The 12,851-nt window shown below is 35.6% G+C and overlaps 1 protein-coding gene across 5 annotated transcripts in view; it reads right to left on the reverse strand.

Moving 5' to 3' along the window:
• The window catches only part of WAPL (WAPL cohesin release factor), a 92,718-nt gene that overhangs the window by 58,718 nt on the left and 21,149 nt on the right, over window positions 1-12,851 (reverse strand). For 3 of the 5 annotated variants that reach the window (XM_042909226.1, XM_042909225.1, XM_042909224.1), the window contains exons 3-4: window positions 4,961-6,004; window positions 2,459-2,577 (exon numbers count right to left, since the gene is read on the reverse strand). In XM_042909226.1, the coding sequence (XP_042765160.1) occupies window positions 2,459-2,577; window positions 4,961-6,004 (1,163 nt within the window). Of the gene's footprint in view, window positions 1-2,458; window positions 2,578-4,960; window positions 6,005-10,988; window positions 11,221-12,851 lie in introns of those variants that run through there. The other 2 variants (XM_042909228.1, XM_042909227.1) reach the window with 2 other exon arrangements.

Consider the following 12,851-nt stretch of genomic DNA (forward strand, 5'->3'; position numbering starts at 1 on the left):
TGGACCATATTAAATGACTTACATAATGCATAAGAATGAAGTTGGACACCCCCCACACCCAAAGAATGAAGTTGGACCCTTAACTTACACCATATACAAAAATTAACTCACAATGGATCAAAGACCTAAAACTATAAAATTCTTAGGAGAAAACATAAAGGAAAAGTCATGCATCTGATTTGGCAATGACATTCTGGCAGCAAAAGAAAAAGCAAATTGGGACTTTACTGAAATTAAAAACTTGTGCATCAAAGCATACTATCAAGAGAATGAAGGGACAAGTCACAGAATGAAGGATCTATGTGCAAATTATTTATCTGAGATTAATATCTAGACTACATAAAGAACTATTAACAACAACAACAAAAAAAACTCAATTCAAACATACACAAAGGAGCATCTGGGTGGCTCAGTCATTTAAGCACCCAACTCTTGTTTTCAGCTCAGGTCATGATCTCACGGTTCATGAGTTCTGATGTGTCACTGCAGAGCCTGCTTGGAAGTCTCTCTCCCTCTCTCTCTCTGCCCCTACCCTACATGCTCCCTTTCTCTCTCTCTCTCTCTCAGAATAAATAAACTTAAAAAAATTTTTTAATTAAAAAAAAATTTAAGGAAAAAAATCAGGGGTGAGAGGCATTAAGGAGGATACTTGGGATGAGCACTGGGTATTATTATATGTAAGTGACGAATCACTAAATTCTATTCCTGAAATTATTACTGCACTGTATGTTAACTAATTTGGACTTAAATTTAAAAAAATGTTAGGGGCTCCTGGGTGGCTCAGTCGGTTAAGCGTCTGACTTCAGCTCAGGTCATTATCTCACACTCCGTGAGTTTGAGCCCCACGTCAGGCTCTGTGCAGACAGCTCAGAGCCTGGAGCCTGCTTCAGATTCTGTGTCTCCCCCTCTCTCTGCTCCTCCCCTGCTCATGCTCTGTCTCTGTCTCAAAAATAAATAAAAACGTTAAAAAATGTTAATGAACAATTTTGTAAGATTAAAAAAAAAATCAAACATGTACAAAGGACTTGAAAAGATATTTCTCCAAAAAAGATATACAAATGACCACTCAGTACCACAAAAAGATGCTCAACATCACTAGTCAGGGAAATGCAAATCAAACCATTAGATATCATTTCTCACCCATTAGAATAGCTATTATAAAAAAAAGAAAGAAAGAAAAAATAGCTATTATCAGAAAAAAGGGGGGAGCACATGGGTGGCTCAGGTGGTTGGGCATCTGACTCTTGATTTCAGCTCAGGTCTTGATCTCAGGGTGTGAGTTCAAGCCCCGCATTGGGCTCTGCGCTGGGCGTGAAGCCTACTTCAAAACAAAACGAAACAACACAACACAACCCAGAAAATAAGTGTTGGTGAAGACATGGAGGAAATGGAACCCTCTGCTGGTGGGAATGTAAAGTGGTTTAGTCAAGGTATAAAACAGTGAGCTAAACACACACCTACTCACTCAAAAATTCTACTCCTATTTATCCAAAAGTATTGAAAGCAGGGACTCAAAATGGCCAAAAGGTGAAAACAACCCTAGTGTCCACCAACAGATGAATAAACAAGATGTGATAAATACGAAATGTTCCTCTAAGAGAAAGAAGACAGGGAAAGAGGGAGAAGGCCATGTGACGGAGACAGACAATGGAGTTATGCAGCATAAGCCAAGAAACACCTGGAGCCACCAGAAGCTGGAAGAGGCAAGGACAAATAACCCCCTTAGTGTCTTTTAGAAAGCAAGACCCTCCCAACATCTTAATTTTGGATTTCTAGCATGCAGAACTGTGACAGAATAAACATGTTTTAAGCCAGCCAGTTTATGGACAACAGTAACCTTCAATATATTTATATCACATAATAGAGGAGTTGTACCAGTGGATGGCAGAGTCTGGTCTTCTCTTCAATAAAACACCCTTGAAAAACAACAACAAATGTAGTATATACATACAATGGAATGTTCTTCCACCATAAAAAAAGGACTGAAATTCTGATATGTGCTACAATATGGGTGGACCCTAACAACATTATGCTTAGTGAAATAAGCCAGACACAGATAAGGTAAGAATTGTAAGATTCCACTTACACGAGATAACTAGAATAGGCAAATTCATACAGACAAAAAGTAGAATAGTGTTTACCACAGGCTGGGAGGACAAAGGGGGAGTTATTGTTTAATGGGTAGAGTTTTTGCTATGATGAAATGTTTTGGATATAGATAACGGGATGGTTACAAAACACTGTGAATGTATTTAACGTTACTGAATTGTACATATAATAAAAATTATGCTAAGTATATATTTTACCACACTTCAAAAAAATGCTTACAATTTTTTTTAAAAATTGACTTACATTCTTTGAACCCAAAATTTGTTAGTAATTTTCAGATTAAAAACTCCAGAACTGAGTCCTCCAATAATATATAAATAATACAAATCACTGATAATGCTTTACTTACCCGTTTGGGACCACTAAAAATCTTTCTGGTGTTTTCTTTTGATTTATCTCCTTGTTTATTTGGGGGCTTCTTCACACTTTCAGGCACACCAGGCAAATCCTCTGTAAAATCCAAGTTTTCTGAAATGGTAATCAAAACTAGCTAGCTTTCCAATATTTCAAATTATCTCCCAAACAACCTATGAACATTTGGGGAGTGGCATTTTGCAGGGTAAAAGAATACAGGAATAAAAAGCACCATTCAGTTGACAAAATATCCCTAACGATATTAAGTCTCATTTTGCCATTCTCACCCTCCTGGCCTGCCGACCCCAACTTTAGAAGAAAATCAGAAACCAAGTTAGTATGTATGTGCTTCAGTTTTATTTTCTGTAAATGGCAAAACTGATTCTTTTCTAAAATAACTGCTGGGTATCTACGGACACTGACATTGGGCAGTCTAGTTTAAATATACACACAGTTATCTACCTTTAACATTTTTCTAGAGCTTAAGTATACTGAATCATGCTGGCCTTCAAAGAATGTCTGCTTGCACCTACAAAAGTCACATTAAAAAAAAAAAAAAGACAGCTATTTTTGGCAAAAGATATAAAATGACCTAGTACAATGTAGCTCAATGATTTGTGGGTCTTCATACAAAAATAACCAAATAATTAGATAAATTCCTAAGCAGTTAAAATTTCTTCTAGCCTAAACAAAAAAGTAAAATAGGAAGACTTTTCACTATCACTAGCCCAACCATTAAAAATGTTCGCTAATGTGCTCGCTTCGGCAGCACATATACTAAAAATGTTCGCTATTTCATGGGGCACCTGGGTGGCTCAGTCAGGTAAGTATCCGACTTCGGCTCAGGACACGCTCTCAACCGTTTATAAGTTCGAGCCCCGCATTGGGTTCTGTGCTGGCAGCTCAGAGCCTGGCGTCTGCTTCAGATTCTGTGTCCCCCTCTCTCTGCCCCTTCCCTGCTCATGCTCTGTCTTTCTCTTCCAAAAATAAACAAACATTAAAAAAATTTTTTCAAAATGTTTGCTATTTCATACATCAGTTGAAGACCCTGGATGTATCAAATGGTCTCTAATTTTTTAATTTTATTTGGTAGCAATATGAAAGAAGTTTTTGAAAGGGAGCCTGATGATCTCACATTTCAAAGCTTAAAAAGTTACATTACCCCAAAATGTAAATTTCAGCCAGAGATTTTTCAATTGCTGATCAAAATAACTTGCTACCAAAGTTAGAAGAAAGAGCTAAGTAAATTGCAGGAAGAAAGGAGCTCAGGTTTTGTGCATGATTACTTATCATCCTCCTGACAAAGCAACCCTAAGCTGTCTGCCCAGTCATCTCATGTGACTAGCAAGGATGCTGCAAACTTCAATTCTCCAGAAGAGATTCAAGACAACACTGGCTGAATTGATAACCCCCTTATTTATTTATTAATTTTTACAGTTAGAGGAGTAAGGAGTGAGCCCTTAGGGACTATTCTTATATGCCTCTAGTTTTGAAGAGTGACTCTAATCTAACAAAACTATTTTTAGGCCAAATAAAGCAAAATAGTAGGTAGTCTCAAGTATGACTTATAATGTACACAAGAATCTATATGTAAGAATACTATTAGAATTCTAATTCACCATAATGACACTTCTTATATGACTTAACAAGACAAAAACGTTATTTAACAAGTAAAGCGATACAGAGAAACTATGTATTTGGTTAAATATATATAAATATAGCCCCTGGATCCCAGAGGCTTTTGCTTACTCTTCCTCACTCAACAATCAATCCACTTCACTAAGCCCTTGTCAGGTAGTGACTTAATTATAGCGAAGCTAACCTACTTGTGTTGGTCTCTCACAGTAGAAACTATCAACTCCTTGAGAGCCTCCAGTCATTACTGGCCCTACTATCTTAAGAGACAAATTAAATTTTCACTGGTAAGAGTGAATAAATACTTAACTAGCACTTTTCAATTTTATTAAATCAACTCAAGAGGATGATTTTTAAGATTAACATTTACTTTCTAATTTAAACTTAAGATTTCTTGACAATGTTTTAAAACATTAGTTTACTTTTGAGCCAACTACAAATGCTTTTAATCAATTTTAATTTTCTAATATTTCCCTCATTACAAACCATCTATTATCTATGTAGTTCTAAATGTCCAAAATCTACCAAGTCCCCAACTGCATTTGGATTTTCAAAGTTGAAACATCAAGATGTCTAATATTCCTGTACACACACACACACACTAAAATTCTCAAGTGCTAAAGGCAGAATTAAAACACAAATATTAAAAAACCCAATCTATAAATTGATCCTTACAATGTGGAACTTGATTATGAACATTTAAAACACTGTACCTCTGGATAAGGTACAATCTGTGGTTCTAAATAATACTTCTATTAAAATTAAACATAACAAGTTAAAATTAAGTACCTAAGCAGAAACTCAGTAGCTGTTGACTTAAACTTAAAATGCATTTACTTGTAATAATTTTTTTAAGTCTTACCTGCATTATTAGTACTAGACTGACTGTCCTGGGAATTATCACTGTTTTCAGGAGGAGGCTGCAAGGAGGGTGATGGAGCTGTTTTAGTTCTTTTTTTGCTTGTCTTTCTTTCCACTTGACAGTCATCTTCATCATCATCTTCACTTTCACTGAGATCATCAAAGCCAAAATACTTAATTTTGTAATTAGAACTCCCAGAACCTCCTTCATCACCTCCTGTCTCATCATGATCTTCAAAACCAAAAAATTCAAGTTTAACATCCTTTTTGGACTTAGTATTACTAGGTCGAAATCTAGTAGTGGTCTTAGAAGTCGCAATATCTGCCTTTTTTCTTAGACGGCCAGCTTCTCCCAAATCTGCAGGTGTTGATGCAGTGAACTCATCCATGCTACGTTCCATAGTATCCTGTATGGTAACATTACAAACTGACAAGCAAGATGGATGTAAAACAGTGTAATCTCTAGTCCGTCCAACCGTCCCTCTAAAACTGGTCCCAGAACTTACACTGCCTTTCTTTGCCTGATTCAGGCCATCTTTACTTGATTCACTGTTTGCTTTGGCTAAGGCCTGACTGGTGCCGTCCATTAGCTTATCAAAACTTGATGCTCCTTGTGAGGATTTTGCTTTATTCGCCCTACAGTACGTCCTACAGTTGCTTGGCCTAAGAACACTTTGCACGATGTCTTCTTCAATGGCTTCATTTAGATTTTCCAACCGGTTTTTAAAATCTTCATCCTTCATCTCCAAAAGAGGATCACTATCCAAACCTAAAATACAATCTTCTGATCTGATATCTTCAAAATCATTATCCCATTCATACAAACCAGTTCTTACAGATCCCTTGATGGAAGATATTTCTGATGGAGATTCTGACCTTTTTCCAAGTTGGGAGTTCCAAGTATCATTCGTTTCCTTGATTTCATCAGCTTTGTATCCAGAAGCTACTGTTGTTTCTGCATTGGATTTCTTAGTACTGTCTTCAGCATTTTTGTAAATATGGTGACTATTCTTTTCATATTCTTCACTAAAATTCTCCACTTTATCTATAAAAATTAAAAATAAGTCAAGGATAAAAATTTAAGTGACATCAATGTAAAATTTAACAAATAATGATATCTGGCTAAGAGCACAGAATCAGTCTTGAAATAACTGCAATAAGGTTAAACTGTAAAGAAATTAATGAATGTTTACATATTTGACATTTCCCCTTCCACCTTTTAGTGACCTCTCCCTAGTCATTCAAGTCCCTTAAAATCATTATCCTTAATTCAAGAGATTTCAACAGCATTAAGCAACTAGATCAATTCAGAATTAAAGGACTCAGCAAACCTTCTTGGAGATTATTATGGGTTTTTCAAATAAAAATGCTTGAACTAAAATTTATTTAGTAGAATCTAGACAGTGTAACACAATAAATGAAAACATTCCAGCAGTTTATTTCTCTGGTGTAGGGCTGCCCATAAGGTATGCCAGCTCTGTCTAGAAACCCATCTCAGGGTCAGGTTTCTTTCTCTAATTCTGTTTCCATTCTTTCTCCTAACCCTAAAAGCCATATAACTTCAAAGATTTTTTTTCTTAACAGCTGCTCTGGTGCCTAAGTGACTACAGTGGCTATCTATGCATATCCGCAAGTAGTAAATCTTACAGTTACTATTCATTTTGTACTTGGGCAATTCATTTTTACTATCTTTAATTTCTATCATCATAAACATTTTTTGTTAGCCTTTCTAAACAAGATGAAAATATGACTCAAACTGGTATTATGATTAATTCTCCCAGAACTTAGCAGTAGAAAAACAATGGCAAAATGTTTATGCCAAACTTAACTGTTTATACTTAAAAAGTGCACTTACATTTAAGAAAAGCCAAATTACAGATCCCAATTAACAAACCATCAAATATAGGCAAAGGGATGATTACATGAATTCAATGCACAATTTTTAATACTACCCAATGGCTTTAAATCTAATTTAACTTGTTAGATTAATATTTACTTACCTTTAGAAGGGACCTAATACCTGTTTTAGTCTTAGATATTTTCCAGCAGAAAGAAAGGAACTATAGCTTTCATAATCTCAGAAGTACCAATCACTAAGCCTAAGATACTGAAAAGTTGAAAATTAAAAGGTGACTCTGACATCTGAGTCAAGCAAAGTCAAGTCTAAATCAAACCAGAAGAAATACCACCACAGCTTTTACTAACAAGTGAAAAGAGTAGGGTAGCTGAGTCTGGAGACTTACGTTGCCCTGGTTAAACGAGCTCTTCAGAGCTCAGGCAAGACCCCTAACTTCAGGAGTTTTCCTGAGGGCTTTAATTTCCTCATCTGTTCAGAAGGGAAGTCACTGACCTAGGCTACTTTACAGCCTTACCGAAGGAATTATTTCCTAATGAATACATTATGGGAGTGCTTAGTATGTTTAGCTTCACAAAGGTCTGTGAGATGTCATTAAATGTATTATCACATCACTTTTGCCACTGCATAGCACTCTACCATCTTAATGCCAAATTTTATGTAGGCTGTTTCTAATTGTTTTATGTAATAAATATCTTTCTGACTAAAAAACAAAGAACAGCATTTACATGAACAATAAATGTCAGTATCCCTATTTGTAAAAACTACTACTTCGGGAAGCACCTGGGTGGCTCAGTCAGTTAAGCATATGACTTTGGCTCGGGTCATGATCTCACAGTTTCTAAGTTCAAGTCCCACATCAGGCTCTGTACTGACAGCACAGAACCTGCTTCCGAGCCTCTGTCTCCCTCTCTCTCTCTGCCCCTCCCTCCCCCAAAATAAACAAACATTAAAACAAATAAAATATAACAAATTAAAAAAAAAAGAAACAAAGAAAACTACTACTTCAGGGCACCTGGGTGGTTCAGTCAGTTAAGGTCGGCTCAGGTCATGATCTCGAGTTTGAGCCCTATGTTGGTCTCTGTGCTGACAGCTCAGAGCCTGGAGCCTGCTTCTGTGTCTCCCTCTCTCTCTGCCCCTCCTCTGCTCATGCTCTGTCTCTCTCTCAAAAATAAGCAAAACATTAAAAATTAAAAAAGAAACTACTTCAAGTTTCACTTTTATTACTCCCATTTCTCCTAAAATCAGAGAAAATACATGTTGTCATGTTGTGTTACTATTCTTATAAATAAGCCATCTTTCCTATGTCTAACTTTGTTGTGTGCTTATTATATAAATCTACTTTAGGGGCGCCTGGGTGGCGCAGTCGGTTAAGCATCCGACTTCAGCCAGGTCATGATCTCGCGGTCTGTGAGTTCGAGCCCCGCGTCGGGCTCTGGGCTGATGGCTCGGAGCCTGGAGCCTGTTTCCGATTCTGTGTCTCCCTCTCTCTCTGCCCCTCCCCCGCTCATGCTCTGTCTTTCTCTGTCCCAAAAATAAATAAAAAACGTTGAAAAAAAAATTTAAAAAAAAAAAAAATAAAAATAAATCTACTTTAAGTACAAAGTAATAAAGAGCCCTACAGAAAATATTCTCATTAAAAGTTGTAACTAAAAGTTACATTAGCAAGTATAATCAACTCATCTATTCAATTGTATAGCAAAAACAACCCTACAGATGAATTATTAAAATACATTACCTATTTTTAAATTTCTAAACATACATTACCAACAGAGTTCTGCATAATAAATGCTGTCCAAGTTCTCCACAAGAGTATTCTAATATATAAAATAAACACCTTCCCTTCATCATTTAGCTCTGCAACAAGTATTTACAACTATATCTTTAGAAGAGAGAGCAAGGCTATCTTATCCTAAAATGCAGAACAATTACTTTCAACTGCTTTCCTCCCTCAAATATCCCAGCTTCTCTGTCACATAAACTCATTTGGTATCTTAAAACATCAAGTGTTAAAAAAAAAAAAAAAAAGTAAATAAATATCAGTTATTTTCTTCCAGAGAAGCTATGCATTACTGTTTTAATCTAAATTGACTATATAAACAGAAACATGTTCCTAGCTAAGACAGGTTTAGGAGTTCAATGAACGTGTGCCAATTCTGCCACTTTCTGGCTAAAACGAGGCCTTAAGAAGTTCAGGCTATTTCTTCAGCAAAAAATTAACAAAATATTTCTGAAGGGCAGGTTGAACAGATAAGTATATTTTACAAGTTATACAACATCACATAGATGCAAATTAACATAGCTATTACCACTCTGCCATAATACAGGACGTATTTTTAATAATCTTTTAGCAAGATTTTTCTTAGTGGGCTCTAACCTGTAAGTTCATCAATTCTCCTTTATGCGCCCTGTGTCTACCAGCTTCACGCAAGGAATCCAAAACTACATTCTAAGTCCTACTATTCCTCAAGCTAAGTGTGAAGACTGGATGTATAGAAAGTTCTTAATTTAAAACTTAGCCCAGCACTATCCGCTATCAGATACTTAAAAAATGTCTCTTAACATCACTTGATTTTAACATTTTCTTATTTAAGTAATCTCTACACCCACCATGGGGCTCGAACTCACAAACCCAAGATCAAAAGTTGTACACTCTTCTGACTGAGCCAGCCAGGTGCCCCAACATCACTAGATTCTAGCATCACTAGTTACTCAATCTTTAGTACGTTAGCTAACATATAAAGGAGGGAATTTATCGTAATGAAGGAAACACATGACAAGCATGATGTTAAACAACATAGCTAAGCCAGTAACTAGATGTGCAAAAGTTTGGCAAGCCGTATTATCTCTCTAGGCCTCATACTGCTTATCTAAAACACAGAAAGCAATGGCACATAAAAGATTAATTAAATGCCCACTATTCCCTTGAGGATTCTTAATTTTGAAAGGAAATGGATGATTCCCTTAGCAACAGAAACACAAACATTATCAGTCATTAAAATACTAGGAGTATACATAGTTTTGTAAAGAAAAATAAATAGGTGGGGTAACAAGTCTTCTGTGAATGAAGGATACTCCTTGAAGTATTTAAAAAATTGGTAAGTTTGATCAGAGATTTATGAATGGGTTTCACAGTTTCTTCACATTTTGTGAAACTGTATGAAAATGTGCACACATGTCTCAGGGAGAGTATGCATAGTTTCAGCAAATTTTCAAACTAAAAAATATTTTTACTGGCTTAAAAGAGAGAAGGAGCAAAATATATGCAGGACATCAGTGTATATTGATTGTGGAATTTCAAATCTCTATGGGAAAGATGGATTATTCAATAAAGGTACTGGAATATCTCAGGGAAATAAAGTTGGATTTTTACCTCAAGTATTACAATATATCCTGGATTAATCAAAGACTTAAATACAGAAAATGAAACTATACATACATTATAAAAGAGAATTTTAAAAAATACATTACACTGGAATGGGGAAATTCTCAGATACAAAGCCCATAATCCATATTAATTTACACAAAATCTAAAATTTGAGCATGTTAAAGTTAAAAGAAACAATAAAATGTGAAACACCTAACTGCAACTAGTATTACCAAAAAAGAGGTAAATTTCCTTCACTTAACAAGAGTTCTTACCTATCCAGATGCATTAGAGACGTACATATGGGGGTAAATGCAAAGTTTTTAGAATACAGGAGTGTATCTTTAGGACCTCAGGTGGGTTAAGTTTTTTTAAACCAGATACAAAAAGCACTAACCATAAAGGAAAAGAAAGAAATTTCACCAAAATTAAATCTGTCCATAAAACAATACTATTTAAGAACTACCAAACTAGAGTGGAGGGTATTGAGACTATATAAAGAATGCATATAACTAATAAAAAGATGCCTAATTAAAACATGATCAAGAGACTTGACAACTCACTCAAAGAGAAAGGATATTCAATAAACATATAAAATACATTAAAAGATGCTTAATTCATTAGCAAATTAAAACCATAATAAGATACCACAACACAACCATCAAAAGAGCTAAAATTCACAATATCAAGTATTGTGGGGAAGGTAAAGCAGCTTCAACTGGTGGTAGAGGAAACTGAACTTTGGCATTATCTATAAAAACTAAACATAACACTTAGGACACAACAATTTCATTTCAAAGTACTTACCAAATAGATACTCGTGCAAACATACACCAAAAGATGTATTCAGCTGAACCATATGAAATCTCTGTTTTAAAAATAATCAACTAATAGCAATTCCACATGGTTCAGCATAACAGAACTATGCCCATAGCAACATCATTCTAAAACAATGAGATCTAAATATTCATTAACAGGACAGTCAATAAAGTGGTCTGCTCATTCAAAGAAATTCTACAGAGTAGTAAAAGCCAAACTACATTTCTAGGGCAACTGGGTGGCTCAGTTAGTTAACCCTCTGACTCTTGATTTCAGCTCAGGTCATGATCTCAGGGTTTGTGAGATCGAGCCCTGCATCAGGCTCTGTGCTGACAACACAGAGCCTGCATGGGATTCTCTCTCTCTCTCTCTGCCCCTCCCCAGCTTGTGCACACAAGCTCTCTCTCAAAATAAATGTTTTCAAAAATGTACATGTCAAATAAATAGACTTACCCTTGAAGCAAGCAGTTTTATTTACACGCATTTACTCTAAAATGAGTATGAAATTAACATAAGTAACAAGGAAACTCACAACTTTGTTTCCTGGTTTTTGCTTTCATACACAATATGAACACCTACCAATAAAGAACAACTTAAAGTATCATACAGCCACATATCTAAATACTATGTAGCTATTTAAAAAGAATGAGGCAGATCTGTGTTATGTAGAGATAAGGTCATTGTTAAGGATGGGATGAGGGACAAGACTTTCCTATCTCTTGAATTGCCTACAGTCTGAGAATAGTCTGTTCATACACTTAAAACATAATAAAAACTGCCAAAGATACATATTAAGTACCTTAAAGAGTAACAATGGTACTGCAGTTATCTTTTTTGGAATCCTTATCTTTTAAAGAATTCTATCTATGTATGAAATACAATGTCTGGAATTTGCTTCAAAATAAGGGAGACTTTAAAAAGGAGAGTAGACAGGAGCGCACGAGTGGCTGGGCAGTTAAGCATCCAACTTTGGCTCAAGTCACGGTCTTTGGTTCATGAGTTCGAGTCCCTCATTAGGCTCTGCTGACAACTCAGAGGCTGGAGCCTGCTTCAGATTCTGTGTCTCCCTCTCTCTCTGGCCCTCCCCTCCTGGCACTCTGTCTCTCTCAAAAATAAATAAACATTAAAAAAAAAAAGTATATAAGAATAAAAATGAAACAAGACTGACCATGAATTAATGTTTACTGAAGCTAGATACATACAGATATACACATGTAACTGTATGCTAGTATGTATATACATACTAACAACATATATACTTCTTTCACCCTTGTAAGAAAGTGAATATATTTCCTTTCACTTTCACCAAAGCCATCAACACAGATGAGGAAAAACAGGCCCAGTGAGGCTCATGACATGAATAGTTACCAATTAAACAAATGGCCAAAACACCCCATAAAAAGATCCACCCTGAGTTCTATTACATTTTACTACCTTTGGTAGCAGCTAAAAATTGAAATACTAAAGCAGATAAACCATCATAATCCACATTAATAGAAGAGATCCAGATAAAGAACTTAAACATCTAATGTTTTGGACAAATGTGTATCACATGATTTGCTGAAGGTTAAATTTAAACAAAACCTTTGACTTTTGACAAAGACGACTGCACAGACAGATAAAGAGGCTTTGGAGACGATTACTGACTAAATACAGGTGAGGTAACTAGAAAAGTTAATTTGGGCAGTAAGGGGTACCTCCATCATATGCAAGCTGCCTTTAAATATCAGAGTGGTTGTCATGAGAAGAGAGAACAAACATATTCAATGTGTAAAGATCATTCAATTCATTGAAACTATAAGGACTAATGAGCAAAAATACTAAAGATCAATTAGAACTGTCCAACAAAGG

The sequence above is a fragment of the Panthera leo genome, chromosome D2 (assembly GCF_018350215.1).
Source record: "Panthera leo isolate Ple1 chromosome D2, P.leo_Ple1_pat1.1, whole genome shotgun sequence".
Classification (NCBI taxonomy): domain Eukaryota; kingdom Metazoa; phylum Chordata; class Mammalia; order Carnivora; family Felidae; genus Panthera; species Panthera leo.